The 21,733-nt window shown below is 42.4% G+C and overlaps 1 protein-coding gene across 4 annotated transcripts in view; it reads right to left on the bottom strand.

Annotated features, from left to right (window-relative positions):
* SCARA5 (scavenger receptor class A member 5) overlaps window positions 1–21,733 on the bottom strand; it is a 143,670-nt gene that overhangs the window by 117,786 nt on the left and 4,151 nt on the right. For 2 of the 4 annotated variants that reach the window (XM_020983997.2, XM_078149823.1), the window contains exons 2-3: window positions 17,173–17,293; window positions 4,737–4,865 (exon numbers count right to left, since the gene is read on the bottom strand). In XM_020983997.2, the coding sequence (XP_020839656.1) occupies window positions 4,737–4,865; window positions 17,173–17,284 (241 nt within the window). In that variant the 5' untranslated portion in view covers window positions 17,285–17,293. The remainder of the gene's footprint in view (window positions 1–4,736; window positions 4,866–17,172; window positions 17,294–21,733) is intronic. The other 2 variants (XM_078149824.1, XM_078149825.1) reach the window with 2 other exon arrangements.

Below are 21,733 nucleotides of genomic sequence, written 5' to 3' on the forward strand. Positions count from 1 at the left end.
CACACACACACACACACAAAGAACACTCCCTTATAACAAAGAAAAACAATGAGGCAAACCCAACCAGCATAGGGACATATCAGTCACCACATGAAACATTCTGTACCCATAGTCTCTCTCCTGCCTTCCCCCTCTTAGGAGCATCACAGGACCACAGATCTAGGGACCTCAGACGCCATCTAGTCTAACCTCCTCATTTACAGATGAGGAAACTGAGGCACAGAGAGGGTAAATGATTTGCCCAAGGTCACAAAGGTAGTTAATGTCAGCCCCAGGATCTGAACCCAGGTCCTTTGACTTCAGAGTAAGTGCTTCTCCCACTCTAAGATGTCTGTTTCATCATCTGAACTCTGGAACCAAGACTGATTATGGCATTTAAAGATCTGAGTTCAGTTGCCTTGTAGTTTTATGTTCATTTGTACCCTTGTACTGGCTGGTTTTTGTTAGACTTGGATGGGATGGGTATAGAGCCTAGACCTGCAATTTCATTTATGCAGGGAACTCATCACTGAGGAAACACTGATATCATTTGGTATCTTCTATGTAACTTGTAGTCTTAGAATGTTGCCTATAGCTCTGTCAAGATAAATGACTTTCCTAGGGTCACACAACCACTATGTGGTCATGAACTCTTCAACCTCCATTTAAGGAGACAGGGACAGGACAGACATCTCAGACATTTCCTCATTTCCTACCTGGAAGCACGTATTTTGGACTTCTTTGACCTCTACACCATGCCCCCTTGCCAGGAACCTTCCCTTGGTCCTTTTCAGCTCTCTTTTCCGTATTTCCTCCCATTAGATTGTAAGCTCCTTAAGGGCAGGAATTGTCTCATTTTTGTATTTGTATCCTCAGTGCTTAGCACAGTGCCTGGCACATAGCTAATGCTTAATAAATCTTTACTGACTGTTGATTGACCATATATGGATGAATATTTATGTCAGGACTTGAACCCAAGTCTTTCTGGCTTCAAGGTTAGCTCTTTTATCCACTATACCATACTGATTTCTTGTTAAAATTATTACTAAAATTATTATAAAGATAAGACAGATGCCCATCAGTTGGGGAATGGATTAACAAATTGATCAACAAACTTGAATGTACAATGAATATTAAAAAAAAACCAGAGAATCATGGGAAGGCTTATAAGAACTGATATAAAATAAATTAAGCAGAACCAGGAAAACATACAGTACACAAGGACTATGACAATATAGTGGAAAGGCTGAGTCATTATAATGACTTGACACGGCCTGAAAAAGAGATGAGAAAAGGCATTACCCTATCTCCTTTGAAGGAGAAAGGGAGGATAGATATAGAATATTGCCTATATTGTTAGACTCAGTTAACGTATTGGCTAGTTTCATCAACCTCTTTTTTTTGTCTCTTTTTAAAAATTCTCTTTCACAAGGGATAGCTGGGGGGAGGGGAGGTAGGAGGCTCTATTTGGAAATGAAGGTGATGTAAAAACAAAAAAAATCAATAAAACGTTTTTTAAATCTTGTTTTTAAAAACTTGAGGGATTATAGCATTATAACTTGGTTTCTCTGCTGGCCTGAGACACTTTCTAAATCTTATGAAAATTTGTTATGGTCATGGCAGCCAAGCCCACAAAAACCGAGACCCCTCTTTCTGTCTGGGCAGCCCAAGAGTACATTCAAATCATCCGCTTGCTTTACTTGGCCCGCCACAGATCCCTCCTTGGACACCATCCCTCAGGCTAAGGGATGACTCACCAGTGTGTTGCCTTTGTTAGTGTTGGATTCTGACCAGGTTAATGGCTGGTGGTACAGACACCACCGCACGGCAGGCACTCAACATTGCATGTGTGAAATCTCAGCATCCCAATTACCTATGGCCAAGGGAAGAGCCCTACCTGGAGAGAAATGAGCCAGCTTACATGAAGACCTGCCTGGCTATTTGTTCCAATATTTAGCAGGAAGAATCACTGGCCTTGAGTCCCCAGAACTATCTTAACCTCCAGATTCCTACCCCAAGGCTAACTTGAGGACCCCACCCTGAGTACACCAAGTCAGCTCTGCCTGGCTAGAAGCCATGCTCTAACTAACCACACCCTTCTCTAGAAGGTTTCACCCCTTTAGACAAGGCTGGGGCCATGCCTAGGCCTCCCATGGTGTGATTTTGTAGGGTCATAGATTTCCAGCTGGACAAGACCTCAGGAGTCATCCTAGTTCAACTCCCTCATTTCACAGATGAGGAAACTGAGGCTGAAAGGGGTAGCATTGCTGCCGTGCGTCAGGTAACACAAGTGGATGATTCATTCAGAGCCAGAATTCATACCTGGTTCATTACAGGTTTTCTGACTCTAAATCCTTCCACTGAAGCATACTCCTGCCTTCTCTGAGGTTTGAGAATACAGCCCCTTGGACAGGGAAGGGAGGGGTGGGAGGGTTGAACCTAGGGTGGCTTTGTGCCCTTGTGTTCTTAAAAGAATGTAAACTCCTTACTGGCCTCTAGGTGACTGAATGAATAGAGTGCTGAATTTGGAGTCAGGAAGACCTGAGTTCAAATCCTCCTCAGACGCTTACTAGATGTGTGATCCTGGGCAAGTCACTTAATCTTTCTTCACTTCAGTGTCCTCCTCTGTAAAATGGGGATAATAAAGAACCTACCTAACAGGACTGTTGTGAGAGTCAAATGATATAGCATACGTATAGCACTTTGCAGAGTTTAAGGCGCTTCATTAAATGTTTTGAACTCCTTGAGAGCACAGACTTTTATCTTTTTTACTCCCAGAAACCAGGTCAGGGACTGGTATTTGTAGGTGCTTAATACATGCTTATTGAATTGTTGTCTGTGGCTTAGAAGAATGTAGCATTAACTAGCCAGGGTCATGGGCTTAATCCCATTAAATTGGAGAGAGCTTGCCCTGTTCCACAGCCTCTAAACCCAACTATCTACCTTGCCATCATATACTATTAGTCACAAGGAGGAATGGTTTTTAAAAAGCATGGATAGATTACTTCAAACTCATACTTTTGACTAGTAAAAACAATAAAGTGTAGACCCATTTTCACAACTTAGCTCATTTTCATATATGAAAGGTGGCAAATCTTTTCATGAGAAAATGTGGTAGGGTGGAAAGACCATTGAACTCAGACTCAGGAGAGACTAGAGTTCCAATCCTGCCCCTGACATTAGCTGTGTGACCACGGGTAAATCATTTAACCTCTCTGAGCCTCAGTTTACTAAATTGTGAAAAAAGACGATAATAATGGCACCTACCCACAGGGTCATTATGGGGATCAAATGAGAAAATATATGTAAAGTACTTTGCAAATATGCTATGAAATGTTAGGTATCATTAGTTATCACAATTTTAATTAAACCTGTCTGCAAATTGTTTTTAAAAAATCACTAGGTTATAGCAATCATAGCATCAAGGCAATAGATATTTGCTAAGTGTCCAATATGTGCCAGGCACTCTGTGGGGACCTGGAGATATAAAACAAAAATGAATTGACAGTGAAACAAACCTCTCTCCTCTCAGCAACAAGATGGCGGACCATAGGTACTGAGTGAACATGGATTGTCAGACAGGGTCAATGTGATGGTTTGTTTTTCTTTACTCTATGTTTCTTTGTTCCAAGGGAAGTTTCTTTGAGAGTAAGGGAATATAATTCACTAGCAAATGACAGCAGTGTTTACGGAAAAAAAAGAGGATCAATAAAATAATTAACTTTTTTTTTAAATCACTAGGCTAGGAGTGAGAGGACCAAGGGGCTAGTTTAATTCCATTATTTATTAGCTTACTCACTTAACAAGTAGAGTTGGGCTTCCTCTGAGAGTTCTTTTAATTTATGGTAGTCATTTTGTATATTGTTCTGACGCTGCTTTTAAAAAATGAATGTTATTTGCTGCTTTCTGTTTTTACATCACAGTCTTCTGCCCACCTTTCATACTACCCCCCTCTCTCCACATTGAATGCTCTCTTGTAGTCAGAAAGAAAGAACAGATTAAGTAAAAACAACAGACCCAGTGACCACATTTGACAATGTATATGACATTGTGTCCTATGTGATTGCTATCTCTTTATCATGAGGAAGGAGGTATATTTCATTATCTGTTCTCTCGGGCCATTCTTGGTTTTTTAGTTACTCAGAGTTGGGCTTCCTTTTAATTTTCTTTTCATTTACATTGCTGTCGTCTTTATGTATGTTGTTCTTTTGGCTCTGTTTACTTCACTCTGGATAAATTCATACAAATCTTTCCAGGTCTGTGAAAGCATTGTGCAAGCTGTAAAGTATCCTGCAGATGTAAGGGAGTGCACTAAAGCTAAGCTGCAGTTGCTGATTTTGGTTTTGGTTTTTTTGCAAATAGAGAAACTAAGGCACAGGGAAGTCAAGAGGATTGCATGGGGCCACAGAATGACGGAGGAAGATATAGCAGGAGGAACCCACTAAAGTGTGAGCTCCTTAAGGATATTCTTTCATTTTTGTCTGTATACCCCCAAGCATCTACCAGAGTGTCTATAACATGGTAGCCATTCAATAAATATTTGCTGACTGGATTAAATTGAAGTTATAGGTGCCAGGTTCCCTGACAATCAATCAACAAACATTCATGAAGAGTCAGGTACTGTACTGGACCAAAGTGAACCAATCCCTGCCCTCAAGGAGCTTGCATTCTTCTGGTTACACTGATATATTGTTATGGCTGTGTCTCTGCTCTTACTACTGCCCTAAGGACCTATGGTGGCAAAGGTTTACTCTCACCTGCCAGGATGAAGATGCCCACAAGAATCAAGAAGACCAGCAGATAGAGGCCAACAACAGCATACTTCAACATGGACAAGGATCCAAGTTGGGCACAGCAATTTCCTGGTCTCCTCTTACTACCAGGACCTAGGAAACAAGGTGAAGGAAAAAGAAGGGGCGCGGGGGGCAGGGAGAGAGATATAAAAACTCTATGAGCCTTGTTTCTTTTTAACATAAGTTCATGTGCAAGCATATGCCTTTCCCTCCCATACGCAATGAGCCATCCCTCATAAAAAAGAAAGTAAAAAAGTATCTTAGCAAAACTACCAACACATCAGAGGAGTATGATGATATATGAATGTTCAATACCCATAATCCCCCAGCTCTGCAAAGAAGGGAGGATAGTGTATTTTTTCATCTTTTCTATGAGCCTTATGTCACACACCCACATACTTACCTACCCCCAAACACTCCTCTAATATATGCACACTATAACCACACTTCCATGATACCCGTGCAGATCTGTCTCTCTGTGAGCAGCGACACAATTATCAGTTCTCAATCTCTCCCCCTTTCTCTCTCTCTCTTTCTCTCTCTCTCTCTCTAATTCCCTACCTCTCTGTCTCCCCATCCCCCTTGCTTCCCTGACACACACATTTCTTTTGCCAGTTCAAACAACAGCAAAAGACTTCAGTGAACTTGGATCAGCCTTTACAAAGCTTCATTGTGCTGGTATATCTGGAGGGAGAGGAGGTTTAGATTAGACTGAAAAGAAAACAACATCATTCTATCCTCCGCAAATCCCCATAGTCTCACTAGTTTCCAAAAGGAAGAGCCACAGAATCTTTAGAGCTGGCAGTGACTTTAGTGAGACCCTTTCACTTTACAACTGAAGAGCCTGGCTCAGATACATTCAGTGACTTGCTCAAAGTCATGGAACCAGTTAGTTGAAGAGACAGGATAAGAAGCCAAGTTTCCTGCTATCCAATCCAGGGCTCTTTCCATGGCCTCACTGTGCCAAGGAAACTTCCTCTCCAAAGACTGAACCCACATAGCTGGGATATTGTCAACTTAGATGTTCTGCAGAGCCTTACTGATGTTCAATAAATGTTACAAAATAATGGTGTGGCCTTCTTTCCTTCATTGCAGAGGTGAGAGTCTATAGGGGTAAGTATCATATATACTTGCAGATACAGTCAAAACATTCAGTTTTGTCAGACTGATTTTTCCCCCTTTTTGTTCTTTAGTCTTAGTTACAAAAGATGGCTTACTGAGTAGGTGAGGGGTGTGGATATATTCAGATGTGAGTGTGGTATGACAACAAAAGGCATCAATAAAAATAATTTTTAAAAAAACCAATATTGGCAAAAGCAACATTTGAATCATTCAATCTAACTTCCAATCTTAGCTCTGCAGTTAATAGCTGTGTGACCCTAAGCAAATCACTTAACCTCTCTGGGTGAGGCTTCTTTTTCTCATCTATAAAATGAAAGAGTTGGACTAGACCAGAGGTGGGGAACAAATCCTTTTATAGGTCCTCAAGTGCGGCCCTTTGACTAACTCCAAACTTCATAGAACAAATCCTTTTATTAATATTAACAAATAATAAATTAATATTAATAAATAATGATTATTGTTAATAAAAGGATTTGTTCTATAAAGTTTGGAGTCAGTCAAAGGGCCCCACCTGAGGACCTAGAGGGCCACAGGACTAGATCATCTCTAAGGTCCCTTACAGCTCTAAGTCTGTGATCCGATGATTCCAGTCATTGAAAGGTTTGGGGTCGCCAGACTAATTCCTCCTCAGAAGCTACGCCATGTCCCCTAAGTACTTTGCTCACGGTGAAGACAAGCTGCCACTAGATGGTTGGTGGTGGCTTGGTTATGGCCTTGTGGTCTGAATAGGTCAGGGTTACCTGTAGAATCAGTTAGTGAAGAGACGCAGAACGGTTGTAATTATATCTTTCTAAAAATTAAAAAAAAATTACACTCTATTTAATAGCCAAGCATTGCTATTATGGAAAGTCATCAATAAATTAGCCTTTATATAGGGTTTAAACAGGATTTGTGGTTTGGAGCACTATAGGACTACCACTCTCCCTAAACCTCAATTATTCCCACTTGCTGCTTGGTCTAATCATGGTTTCTCCCTGAGGCTTGAGGAGAACATATCTTTCTAATTCACCCTGTGCTTTTCTTGGTGTCCCAGGTTGCTGGGCATTTGTCCGAGACTCCAGGCCTTCTATCTGGCTTTGAACCAACAGGCCTTGCAGGAAGTTTTTCTTCACTATTTGGCATTTCAAGTCCTTTATAACCTAACTCCTCCCAACCTTTCCAGGCTTATCATACATCACTGTCCTTCATGCATGCCATGGTGTTGCCAAACTGGCCCTCTGGCTGTTCCTCACCCACCACTCCATCTCCTGTCTCCTGCCTTGGCGTAGATAGACCTCCTTGTCTGGAACGTTCTCTCTCCTTCCTTCTGCTGGTTAGAATCCCTCCTTTCCTTCAGGGTTCAGCTCCAGTGCCACCTCCTGGATGAGGCCTTTCCGGATTCTCCTAACTACCTCACCCACAAAGTGGGTGCCTCACCCACAAAATGACCTTGTATTTATTTTATGCAGCATTTCTATATATGTATGTATGTACCTGTGGTCTTCCCCAACAGAACGGAAACTCCTTGAGGGCAGAGACTATCTGACTTTTTGCTTTGTATCTGAGGACTTGGCATAGTGTCTGGAATACAGTAGGCACTTAATGAATGCTTGTTGATTGAGTGGTCTTTCTGAGAGGCAGTATAGTCTAGTTCAGTACTGGGTAGTGGGCTTTACAGGTGTGCAATGGTATAAAGTGGTATATAGTAGTGTAAAGTGGTACATAGTGGTGGGTAGAGGTGGGTAGTGATATGTTATAGTGTGAAGTAGTATATAGTAGTGTAAAGTGATGTGTAATGGTATGTAGTGCTGTAAAGTGGCATACGTGGTGTGAAATGGCATGCAGCGATGTGAAGTAGTGTATAATGGTGTGATGTGGCATGTGGTGGTGTAAAGTGGCATACAGTGGTATGAAGAAGTATGAAGTTGTGTATAATGGTGTAGTGGTATGTAGTGGTGTGAAATATTACATGATGCTGTGACGTGATATAGTCACATGAAGTGGCATATAATAGTGTGTTGAGGTGGGTTATGGTGTGTAATAGTGTGAAGTGGTACATAATGATGTATAGAAGTATGTACTGGTATGTAGTAGTGTAAAATGATATGAAGTGGTGTGTAGTAGTGTGAAGTAGTATATGGTGGTATGGAGTGCTGTGTAGAGTATTGGAAAAATAGTTTAACATGGAATCATGACAACTGGACTCAAATCTTGCTGTAGACATTTACTAGCTATATAAGACTCAGCAAGATCTCCAGTCTCACATCTCCAACTGCCTTTTAGCCATCTCAAACTGGATATTAAGTTTAAATTCAACATAGCCAAGATTGAACTCATTTCCCCCCCAAACTCACCGTTCTTCATAACTTGCCTATTACTGTAAAGGGTACCACCATCCTCCCAGTCACATAGGCTTGCAACCCAGCTGTCCTCCTTGACTCCTCACTCCTTCCTATCCCCTCCACCCCCAATCAGTTGCCCAGTCTTGTCATTACTACCTTTACAACACCACCCCCTTCTCTTCTCTGACACTGACTCCACTCTGGTGTAGGCTCACCTCATGCCTGGCCTATTGCAACAGACTGCCGGGTGGTCTCCCTGCCTCAAGTTCCTCCTCATTCCAGCCCATAGTACACTATATCAAAGTAATCTTCCTAAAATTCAGGTCTGACCATGTTTCCTCCCTACTCAATAAACTCCGGTGGCTCATCACCTCCAGGATCAATATAAAATTCTTTTTTAGCATTCAAAGCCCTTCTAAACTCGTGGTGTGAAGTGGTGAATAGTAGTGTGAAGTGCTGTGTGGTAGTGTGAAGTAGTGTGCAGCAGCATAAAGTGGTAGAATGGTGTGAAGTGGTGTGAAGTGGTATATAGTGGTATGTAGTACTCCTACCTCTCCAGTCTTCTTATACCTTATTCTACCACCCAACACACACACACACACACACACACACACACACACACACCCCCTTTGATCCAGTGACATTGGCCTCCTTGTTGTTTCTTCAACAAGATCTCCCATTTGCCTACTCAGAATCCCCATGCCTGAAATACTCTCCCTCCTTATCTCTGCCTCCAGGCTTCCCTGGCTTTCTTCAGGTTTCAGCCAAAGTCCCACCTTCTACAAGAAGCTCCTCCTACTCCTTAATTTTAGTGACTGCTTTCTGAGACAACTCCCAGTTTATTCTGTTTGGATCTGAGCAGTATATAATTGTCTGTATGTCATCTTCCCCTTTAGATGGTGAGCTCCTTGACAGCAGGGATTGTGGGAGTTTTTTCCTTGTCTTTCTTTGTATTCCCAGTAGTTAGCACAGTTGACTAATAAACACTAGTTGACTGACTTGAGTCACTTAAATTCACAAGTGGTTTTCTCATCTGTAAAATGGGAACAGTAAAATCTGCACCATCCATTGCACAGGATGGTTGTGAGTGGAGTTCTTTGTCAGTCTTTAAACTATTCCAGTTGTTGTTCATAAGACACCTTGGTCTTCTTACAATAGCAGGAAAAAGTTTGCCATTATCCTTTCCAGATTCCCTACTTTCAACCCCTGCTTTCTCTCTCACTTTTTTGAGAGGCCAAGGTTGTGGCACATATTCAAATACTCCTAGCGTGAAAACTTCTCTGTAAAATTTTTATCCAATCAAAATAGAGCTTTTCCTGTCCCTCCACTTGACTCCCAGCTTTCCCTGTTCTATTCTGTTAAATGCCAGCAAGCTGTAATGGGAAGAGCACTAAATCTATAGTCAACCTGCATGCCAACCTGGCTCTACCATGAACTCACTGTGTGACCTTGGGTAAATAAATTCTGAAAGAATGAATGAGAGAATGCATGAACTAAAGGACATGATCTTTGAGTAGAAAAATCTTTCATTCTCTTTTTGATAGCCCAAAGCTACCTAGTTAACTAGAGGTTTGCTAGCTAGATTTCTTTCTCAAAGACCAAGCCTTAAATCCAATTCCTTCTGGAGATCATGGGTTAGACAACAATAGGTCTCTGCCCAAGAACCACTTAATGGTTTTGGCTCAGAGTGAATGTAAATGGTAACTGTTTCTCTTTTGGCCAGCAACCTTGAGAATCTTCCCTTTCCAGTTTGATTTTTTTGTTATTATTATTATTAAAGGGGCCATCCCTTGACTCACTTCTTAAAGAGGCCTATTCACTGAATGGGCATTACCACACTTAAAATGAGAGCCTGGAAAGACCTTAGCTTAAAAGAACCGAGGTCTCCCACTGCATCCTGTGCCATCTCCAGTTGTCCTGATCAATATCTGTTCACTGGACCCAAATAGCTCTGGCAGAGCCCCTCACTCAAATCAAAGTCAATTGCAAGTCGTGTCATTATCTCCCTGATGTCATGGTCCTCTTCAAGAATGAAGGACAAACCATAACCTCAACCTTTCAGCCATTTACCCAGGCCAAGTAGCAATCTGTCTACAAGCAAGTATATCCCTTACCACCCCAACATTCCACTCCCTTTTCCATCTCTTGCTCTGGACCCAACAATCAATTCAATAGTGCTTCCCCTTCTAGAGAGGACATGTCAACTGCTTGTCTTATGCATCAACTCTGCACCATCCTTGGACTCTCCAGACCAAAACTCCCTTCTCTGGCCTTCCCTCTCTTATATGTGCTATCTTCTTTGGTAGAATATAAGCTTTTTGAGGATAGGGACCACCTCTCTTTTTGTATTTGTATCTCCAGAACTTAGTACAGTGCCTGGCACAATAGTAAATGCCTAATAAACACCTTTTCATTCATTCATTCTAATTATAGAATAAATTAGGAGGCTGGAGGGCTGACCTGGGAATCAGGACCTTGGACAAGGGGGAGAAGATGAGTGTTCCACTGTGTCAGTCCTTGAGGGGACACTCCTTAAGAGAGCTAGAGCTTTTTCCTCTGGATTCTTCCTTGCTCTCCCTGCAATATATATCCCTAGCACAGTTTGTGGCACAGAGTAGATGGTTAATAATGCTTGATGATTGATTGATTGCTAACTCATTACCGAGATGCTTTGTCCCTAATACAAGCAAACCACATTGAGGCCTCAAACTTCAGGAAACTGCATTCATATCTCCCCATTCAAGTGGGAAGAAAAAGACAGATACACAATGAATAAAAAGTTCTTCTGTGAATGTATTTTTTTTATATAAAATACTCAGGAGAAATTCAGCTGAAAGACTTTGTTGGATTTCCCTGGACTCTGTGGCTCCACCTCAGGGAGGAATCCTGCCCTCTAGTGGTGTCTACAAACACTCAGTTCCCCTCAAGCAGGGAAAAGGGGAGAAAACACTCATTGAAATAATTGAAATACAAGATATCTTAAAAAACCTTAGTACAGTTTTAAGGTCATAGACCAGCAGGGCCCAATAGGTGGATCTTAGAGCCTTAGTGTGATAGATCTCTAAGCTGATTGAGGCTGCCACCACATTTCCCATTCTTGGTCCCCTAAATCCTATCACCCAAGGTTTACTGGAATTCCAAGAAATGAGGCAAGTGCAGTTGTCCCTGTCCTTGCTCTAGAAATCGACTGTCAACCCGTGGGTCACGGATCTATGTTTGCAGTTATCTGGGAGGTCCTTCCATCATGGCAGATCCCAACCTATCTATAATTTAGTATATAAGTCTTATAGCATACCTAGATCTCAAAAGGGTTAAATTACTTGCCCACAGCTACACAGCTAATAAGTGTTAGAGGTATAATTTGAATCCAGATCTTCCTGACACCAAGTGAAGCACTCTATATCAACTATACTATGCTATTCCTCTTAATGTCAGTTTCCATCTCTATAAGAACGTCTTCCCCTCTCCCTGAGATGATCTTGTTTGCTCAAAAAAATTTTAAAAAGCCAGGACACTCTTGTCCTAGACTTTTACCAAGTCCTATCCTCAAGGAGAGATTGAATCTCAGATCTTGTTAGCTCTGAGTCTTTCCAGAAGGACCAAGACATTTTGTGGATTCTTTTAGCAAATCAAAGCAGAGGCAAGGGAGAAGGGAAAAGTGGAAAGGAAGAGTAAAAGTAGAAAAGGAAAGCAGGGGAGGGGAGAGAAGAATAGGAATGTCTGGTGGCAAATGGCTGAGATATATAGAGACCATAGAGCACTAGATTTGAAGTCAGAGGATCTGGGTTCAAATCCTACTTCAATCAGTTCCTAAAGACATGATGATACGGTGCAGAGAGGTCTTGGAGCCAGGAAGCCTTGGCTGAAAACTAGCCTTTGACATATTTTAGCTGTGTGACCCTGGGCCTCTCTGAGATTCAGTTGACTCACCTGAAAACTGGAGATGATAATAGCAGTTACTTCACAGGGTTGTTGTGAAAATCAAAGGAGATAATGGATGTAAACTTCTCTGCAAAGCTCCATCTAAATCTGAGCTCATTTTATTAGGGGGTATGACCTTGGACAAGTAATTCCCACCCCCACCCTCCAGGCTTAGTTTCCTGATAAATACAATTAAGAGTTTGGACCAAAGACCTCCAAGGTTCTTTCCAGCTCTAAACCCATCTCCTATTTTATCAGTTGCTGACCCACTAGTGGTCAGTCAAGTAAAGGTGAGGTGAGAGGAAAAGTGGAGGGTAATTAGAGTACATGATTAGATGGTAGATGTCAGGATTCCTAGGAGAACCATTTGGTTTTATAGGGACATTTTGGAAGGGGAGCCTAGTCGCCAAGCTCAACAGACTGTCTCTTTGTAGGCAGCATGCAGTTTCAGGGACCATGTGCAACTCATTATTGCTATGAGGTTCTCGTTTGCAGTCTGTTCTGTGTGATGTCACGAGCACAGTGGATGGGGATGGGGCTCAGGGGAAGCAATGACTGTAATATTTTTCTGACACTAACACCTTTCTCTGGCCCTCAAAAAGCACTGAAGGGGGGGGATGCTACAGAGTGGGAGCTGGGCTCAGTCAGAACACCACCCAAGCCTCCTCCTTCTTTTTTCCTCTTCCTCCTCCTCCTCCTCCTCCTCCTCCTCCTCCTCCTCCTCCCCTTGGCGCCAGGCTGGAAGGGTTCACAGCTGTACAGGCACAAAAACAATGGAGAGAAATGAAGAAAAGGGAGGGGGAAAGAGAGGAGAAAAGGAGAGAAGCAAAGGGAGAGGAGGGAATAGGGAGCAGGCCCAGATGGCTCTTTCATTAGATTTTTTTTTTCCAAAGGAAAAGACATTTAGGTTCACAGGATGTTAGAGCTGGAAGAGGTCCTTGGAGGTCATTTAACCCAACCACCCCTCATTTTACAGATGAGGAAACTGAGATATAGAGATAAGGAAGTGGCTCATTCAAGGTCACAGGGCCACCTTAGAAATCCTCTAATCAAACCAGCCCCTCATTTTACAGATGAGAACACTTTAGGACAAAAACTCTTTCACTTGTCTTGGACAGCACTTTGCTTGGCAACCCCTCCCCCCCCATGCACTTCATAAATTTTTCTTTGTTGTTTTTGCCAAAAAGGATGATTTTCTCAGCAACATCTGCTATGTGGTACAGCCTCAAAGTGGCACAGAGGAAAGACCACTGACCCTGGAGTCAGAGGAACTGGTTCAAATCCCACCTCTGACATTTGCTACCTGTATGAGCAAATTAAAAAAAAAATCCTGAGTTCCAAAGGGCTCCCACATATTGAGCATCTAGCACAACATTTTAGGTCCAGTTTTGGATACTACAGGTTTCATAGTCTCAGAAAGATCCCATGGAGCCTCCTGTAATCATCTTTATTGATCCCTAACCCTCTTTTTCCCTTCTTTCCATCCACCCTGACCACATCTCCTTGGGTCTCTTCCGGGATCTGTAGTTTGCTACCTCATGCCATTAGGCCTTATCAGCCTTGATTTTCTCATCTGTAAAATAAAGACCTTGGAGGTCCCTTCCATCTCTTATGATCCTTCCTCAGTGTGCTATATATGAACTTCTCTGTACTATAAGCGAAGAGGACTGACCTAGGAGTTGAAAGACCTTGGCCCAATCCTTTCACTTCTCTGGGCCTCAAGTTCTCATCTGTAAAATAATAGGTTGGACTCAATGACTTCTAATGTTCCCTCAGGGACAACTAGGTGGCACAGTGGATAGATTTACAGGCCTGGAATTAGGAAGACTCCTTTTCCTGAGTTCAAATCCTGCCTCAGACACTTATTAGCTGTATGACCCTGGGCAAATCACTTAATCCTGTTTGCCTCATCTGTAAAATGAGCTGGAGAAGGAAATGGCAAACCACTCCACTATCTTTGCCAAGAAAACCTCAAAAAAGGTCATAAAGAGTCAGACATTGAAAAATGATTCAACAACAATGTTCCCTCAAGCTCTGTAATTCCATGTGCCTGGAAAGGGCTGAGGTGGATGACAACTATCTACGCTAGGACAGTTTGGGGCAGACATCGCACAGTTACAGAGTTTTATCATCAGAAGAGACCTCAGCAGCCATCAGGCTAGCTGGTACCTAAAAAAGCATCCCTACTATAACATTTTTTTTAAAATCAATGATCATTTTTATTAAGCACCTACTATGTGCCAGGCACTAGTCAGGATACTAGAGATATAAAAATAAAAATGGTGCTAGACATTTCTGGGAATCAAGAAAGGCCCCACATGTGGAAGGTGGTGTTTATGACCTTGAGAGAAGTTTTGAAGGAAATGAGGGACTCTGAGAGGCACGGGTGAGGTTGCAGTGCGTTCTAGGCATGGAGGACAGCCAGTACAAAAAGAGCAGGGAGCTGGAGGCCCATGTCCCAGGACCATTAGGAAGGCCAGTTTGCCTGGATTGTAGAAGAAAAGAAGAGGATGCCAAACATATGGTCATCTTCAAGTGTGTTTAAAGACTTCAAGTGAGGGGAAACCAACCACCTTCCAAAGCAATCCACGCTTCTTTTGTATAGCACTAATTGTTAGGAAGTTTTTCCTCTCATCAAGCCTAAATTTGTTTCCAAAGCTGGGTGTAAGATTAGAGGTAGCATGATACAGGGAAAAGAGGCCTAGATTTGAAGTTGAAGGATCTGGGTTCAAATCTCAGCTCTGCCCCTTGATATCTGTGTGACCCTAAGCAAATCACTACACCTCTAAGCCTCAGTTACCTCCTCTGTAAAATTAGGAGGTTGAACTAGATGCCCTCGAAAATCCCTGCCAATTCTAGGCATGGAAGACAGCCAGTGATCCAATGGTCTCTTCCTTTAAAGATATGTGAGACAAGGACACCCATAAGGCTTACATGAGTTAGGAGGAGACAGAAGCTTAGCTAGGTATTCTCAGGTTCCACTCAGTCTTAAGTAAGGGTCTGCAATTAAGTCCCTGGACAGCTAGGGCATGAAAACGGTCCTGCTCTAAGGAGAGCTTACCACAAAGATCCCTTTGGTGGTGTTGCTTTTGTTGTTATTGTTGTTGTTGTTGTTGTTGTTGTTGTTGAGTCGTTTCAGTCACGTCTGACTCTGTGACCCCATTCAGGCAAAGATACTGGTGTGGTTTGCCATTTCCTCTCACTCATTTTTACAGATGAGAAAACTGAGGCAAACAGGGTCACACAGCTAGTAAGTGTCTGAAGCCACATTTGAACTCAGGTTTTCCTGACTCTAGGCCCAACACTCTAACCGCTGCCATACACTAGCTGCCACCATTTTCTTCTCCACAGTTTAAAAAAAATACTCCAGTTTTGCAAGACTTCCAATCCTCACCCTAACTAATGCCCTACAGAGGGGGAAAATCCTATAAGAAAAAAAGAAGCTTCTTGAATTGGTTTGACTTTCTGACTTTTTAAGTCGCTGCTGTCTATTGTGTAGTCCTAATTCTGTTAGCACTGAGTGTCCCTCTCCCTCCCCCCATCTCACTTGACCTCTTCTTTCTCTCCTCCATTCCTCATAATCATTCTTCCTTGCTTGTCCCACTGTGTGCCTCACTCAACCCCTTCCCCTTCACCCTCCCTAGTTATTTTCCTCTTCTGAGACAAAGATTCTGGAGAAGAGCATGTCATAGTCTAGCAGGGGCTTTATGGACCTGAAAGCAAATCAAGGCTGACATAGGATCTCCCCTAAATCAGAGAAATTTCAATTTGCCCTTAGAAATTAAAGGAATGGGGAAGGTGGAGACCCTAGTTTGGCAAACTTTTTTTTTTTTAGGCAATTGGGGTTAAGTGACTTGCCCAGAGTCACACAGCTAGTGTCAAGTGTTTGGTCTGAGGCCAGATTTGAACTCAGGTCCTCTTGACTCCAGGTCTGGTGCTCTATCCACTGTGCCACCTAGCTGCCCCTATGGCAAACTTTTAAGTTGCCACTCTAATCCAATTCTCCTGCCTCCCCAAGGTTTCCACCTCAGCTGGATTCCCCTATTCCCTCCCAACTAGTAGCCAAGAACATAGAATTCAGGAAAAAGAGCAAAGTTGGAAACAGGAAGCCTTTGGGAAAACACATTTTGGTACATTTGTTTTCATATTTATTCTCTCTCCTTGAAATTGCACTAGGGTAGTGGCCATGACTGTTTTTATTCATTTAGATATTTGGGGCAGCATAGTACAGGGAAGGAACACTGGTGCTCTAGTCCAAGGACCTGGGTTCAAATTCCAGTTCTGCCACTTACTACAAGTGTGATCTTGGGCAAGTCACTTAACTTTTCTATTCCTCAATTTGGACTGGAAACCAGACTAGATAATTTCTAGGGCTCCTTTTAGCCCTAAATCTATGATCCTTTGAATGATATTCATTATTGATATTATATTATGTTATAGTATATCATGTTATATTGTGTTATATTATGTTATATGTTTTGTCATGTTATATGATAGTACACTACTATATTATGTTATGTTATGTTATGTTATATTATATTATATTATATTATATATTATATTATATTATATTATATTATATTATATTATATTCATTATCAAAACAATTTGGCAAATAAGGGATCATTGGTGACTTTGGAGAAAGTAATTTCAGTTGAATGGTGAGGTAGGAAGCCAAATTGCAAGTGGTTGAGAAGTAAGAGAAAAGGAATGGGGGGCAAGAACAGGAGGATTTTTTTTCCTAGGAATCTGGCTGTCAAAGGGAGGAGAAATAGAGGATAACAGCTCATGAGGATTGAACATGAAAACACATGAAAAAGTGCTTTGCAAAGCATTAAGTAACCCTCCATCCCCATGTATCAAAGATCTGACCCTCCAGGTTGGTCACACAGTGTCCCAAGAGCAAAAGTGAGGTTAAATCTCATAGTCCCAACATTCTCAGGATTGGAGCTGAGCCTCCAAGCCACAAGGGCCCTTGCTCTTTCCAGCAGAGATTCTGGTACCACCCATGAGGTGATGGGAACTGAGGTACTCACCATCCTCACACAGGTTCAGTTTGGATAGGCTCCTGCCCTCCAAAGTCTCCTCAAAGATGGAGCCGTTCTCCCGGTCCCCAAAGCTGTGCAAATACATGCCTTTATTCTCCATTGGGTCCTGCTACAGGAACATGGTAGGAAAAAAAAACAGAGGGAGAGAGAGAGAGAGAGATGAAAATACAAACTACAAAATAGAAACACATTCCACCCTTACTTCTGTTCACTAAGACCCTCTCCCAGATCAAAATATAGGGCTCCTCAGTAACTGGCATCATATAGCCCTTTAAGGTTTACAAATAGGTTTACATACCCCATTTCAGTTGATCCTCATGGCAACCCTATGAAGTAACTATTCCAGATATAATAATCCTCATTTTACAGATGAGGAAACTGACATTGAGGTTTAAAAGCTAGGGCAACCTTGGATTGCATTAAGAGAAGTACAGCCTCCAAGAATAAAGAGGTGACAATACCTTTTCCCAGACCTTATCTAGAGTATCACATTCAGTTCTAGGAACCAGAGTTTAGGAAGGATATTGACAAGCTGGAGAAGGTCCAGAGGAAGGCAACTAGGTTGGTGAAGGGTCTTGAGTTCATGGCATATGAGGGTCAGTTCACTTTCAGATCTCTTTTCCTCTTTTTCTCATATAAAAATCCCTTTACATAATGTCCTATTAACTCCTTTACTCCCATTTTTTATAATGACTTGTCCCTTCTTCTTGCCAAGGTCAACATTGTGCCCTCAATCTCATCCCCTCCTGGCTTCTCCAGAAGATTTTCCCCCTCCATCATCACCTCTAGATAATTTTCAATCTGTGTCTACTAGTTCCTTCCTTACTACCTTCAAATATATCCATCTTTCCCTTTCTTTAAAAAAAAAGTCCCTTGATCCTATCACGCCTCAAGCTAACACCTATATCTCTCTTCCCTTTTTTTCAGACAAACTCCTAGAAAAAGCTGTCGTTGTATACCACCTCTACTTCCAGTCCGCAGCGTTTTGCATCCATTCACTCAACTGAAACTGTTCTCTCCAAATTTCCCAATGTTTTCTTTATTGCCAAAGTTGATGTCTTTTCATAGTCTTCGCCATACTTGACCTCTCTGATCCATTTGAATACTGGTTGACCACTCTATTCTCCTGGATACACTCACTATTTCGTGACACTATTCTCTTTCAGTTCTTTTACTGGAATGACCATTCCTTCTCAAGCTCTTTGCTGGCTCATCATCCATATCATGTCTCCTAATTTTGAGTGTTCCCCAAGGCTCTGTCCTGGGCCCTCTTCTCTCTCTATACTCTGTCTCTCAGAGACCTCATTGGTCTTAGGATTTAGTGGGGGAGGGAGTTGAAGAAAAAAAAGGAAAAAGAAATTTACATGATGACATATATTTAAAAGGAATAGCAAGTTGTACATAGCAGATTTGAAGTTTCATGTGCTTGTTTTATTCTATAAACTAAAAACAAAATAAAATAAATTTTAAAAGATGATCCATAAATCTGTCTAACAAAACCTGTCCCCTCTCTCTCTCTCTCTCTCTCTCTCTCTCTCTCTCTCTCTCTCTCTCTCTCTCTCTCTCTCTCTCTCGCTTCTGTCTCACATCGCCACACACATATTTGATGTCCATAGAGATCTCAAACTCAGCATGTCTAAAACTGACCTCATTAACTCTGCCCACACCCAAAATCACCTCTCCTCCAAATTTTCCTGTTTCTGTAAAAGGCACCACTGTTCTCCCAGCCTCTCAGGTTCATAACTTTGTTATTAACCCCAACTCCTCATTTTCCCTCACTCTGCATATACAATCAGTTGCCAAATCTTGCCATTTCTATCCCCACAACATCTCTCACATTTGGATCCTTCTCTCCCGTCACTTCAGTTCAGGCTCTCATCGTTTTACCTAGATTATTACATCAGCTTCCCAAGTGATCTCTCTCCCTGACTCAAGGTCTAGTTCATCCAACACAGCTGTCAAAGTGATTTTCCCTAGGTGCAAATCTGGCCATGTCACTCCCCTACTCAATAAACCCCAGTGGCTCCCTATTGTCCCTGGATAAAATAGAGATTCCTCTTTTCAACTTTTAAAGCCTTTTGCAACCTGGCGCCAACCTATCTTTCTGGCTTCCTACACTCTCTTCTTGACTTTTCAACCCAGACAAACTGGTTTTGCCTGCTACTTCTCACACACATCATTCTGTTTCCCATCTCTGTCTTCCTATTTTCTGTTCCTCATGCCTGGAACGTATTCATTCCTCACATCCATCTCAGAGTACCTTCTTCTTCCTTTAAGACTCAACCAAAACGCCATCTTCTATATGAAGTTTTCCCTGATCTGCCAAATCTTCTAGTGTTTTACCTACCCAACCACCCTGTATTGAACTACCTTGGATTATTATCTTTGTATCTATTTTTTAAGTTCTTATATGTGTCCTTGTTGTTTCCTTGGTAGGACCTAAGCTTCCTCTGAGTAGCAACTGTTTCATTTCTTCATTCTATTTGTATCCCCAGAACCCAGCACAGCTCCTGGCACATGCTAGGTCCTTAAGAAATGCCTGCTGATCGATCAATTGAGGGAAAGGAGCATGTTTAGTTTGGAAAAGAGGAGACAGCCTGGGGCAAGGAGAATGGGAGAGAGGGGATAATAGCTGTCTTCAAATATTTGAAAGGTTGTCATGTGAAAGAGGGGTTAACCTTGTTCTGTTGGACCCCTGTGAAAATTCCTTGTATGTAAGGGTTAGATTAGTGGGCAGCTGAGGTCCCTTCTGGGGCTAAGACTCCATGATTCTGTGATTCTGAACCTTGGTCTCTCCTGACGCCACATCCACTAATTATTATTGTTGTTAATAATGATAATAATAATAGTGTTGTAGTAGTAGTAGTAGTAGTAGTAGTAGTATAGTAGTAGTAGCAGCAGCAGCAGCAGCAGCAACTAATATTTATATAGCTCCTACTATGTGCTAAGCACTATGTTATGCACTTTACAATTATTATCTCATTTGACCATCATAACAACCCTAGGAGGTAGGTACAATTATTATCTCTATTTTACAGAGGCAAACAGGGGTTAAGTGACTTGCCCAGGGTCACAAAGCTAGTAAGTGTTTTAGGTAAAATTTGAACTCAAGTCATTCTGACTCCAGGTACAACATTCTATCCACTGTACCACATAGCTACTTCAGCATTCTTTCTATTATCAGCTTCCCATTTCTGAATGACAGAATCACAGAACTTTGAAGTTGGAAGGGACCTCAACAGTGTAAGGCCTATCTGAAAGGAGTCCCCAACAGTCATCCAACCTCTGTTTGGAGTCTTCAAATCAGAAAAGACAAGGGAGCAGCTAGGTGGTGCAATGGATAGAGCATCGGCCCTGGAGTCAGGAGGACCTGAGTTCAAATCCGGCCTCAGACCAGACACTTGACACTGACTAGCTGTGTGACCCTGGGCAAATCACTTAACCCCAATTGCCTCGCACAAAAAAAAAATCAGAAAGTCTCCTCATGTCTATCCCATCCACTGACTTCTCAGAGACTTCTCAGACCTGAGAGGAGCCAAGTTTCTAGGCAACACGGGCTTTGATATCCTTGGAGGGGCTCCTTTTCTACTCTACAACCCTGGGGGTGGTGCTAAGTTTACATAGCTCAAAGCACACTCTGTCCCGTGTTGGGGGGCAGAAGGAACAAAATCTCCTCTACCCCAGGGAATGAGTTGGAGGCTGTTTTGGGACCAATGGAACACAAGAGGAGGGAGAGAGCATTTGGAATATGAACTAAGGAGTGTTGGGCAGGGTTTCCTCTCTGCCCTTTCCTGTGCATATCTTGGGAGGGAGGAAAGCTGGCCAGGAGAGAGCAGGGAATAATACAGGAATTATAGCCTCAGAGCTCTTAGGGCTTCGTAGGACCTTAAGATGTTTCTAGTTCAGCCTTCCAGCAGGCAAGGGATTATTATAATACCCAGTTAGTAGATGAGGCAACTGACAAGGAGGAATGCTCTAACTCCATTCAGGTGAAGCAGCCAGAAAGGGACGAGAAACCTGTGGCTCCTCCAAATCACACACCTCCAGCTCTGACCTGAGGTGCTTCTGGCACCAGGATTCCAAGGATGGAGTCCCGCCATCTTGCTTCCTCATTCCTGTGCTGCTTTGATTCATTAGCCAATACAGTTTAGGGACTCGTGAGCTTTGCCTATCTCATCAAATGACGGAGCTGGAAGACAACTCAGAGATCAGCAGTTCCCATACCAAATTTTACAGACAAGGAAACAAACAGGGCCTTCAGATTCCTCATCTGTGGAATGGGGATAATCCAAGGCATGGATTCCTGCCTTGCAGACCCTCAGTGTGTCATTCCTTTTTCCTTCAAGTAAAGTCATTCATAGAATCCTCTTGTCCATTTTGGACCCAGAAGATGGAGGGAGATGCAGGACTATCCTACTCCTTTTTGAACTGATTCTTTTCCCTCTAAGACTGGCAATAAATGCCCATGCCCTGGACAGCATCTTCCTGATGCCTGCCTGCAGTACCACCCTCTCAGTCAGGTTTTAAGGACAGAAACTTGAAGGTGCTA

The sequence above is a fragment of the Phascolarctos cinereus genome, unplaced genomic scaffold, assembly GCF_003287225.1.
Source record: "Phascolarctos cinereus isolate Bilbo 61053 unplaced genomic scaffold, phaCin_HiC Scaffold_2;HRSCAF=192, whole genome shotgun sequence".
NCBI classification, from domain to species: Eukaryota; Metazoa; Chordata; class Mammalia; order Diprotodontia; family Phascolarctidae; genus Phascolarctos; species Phascolarctos cinereus.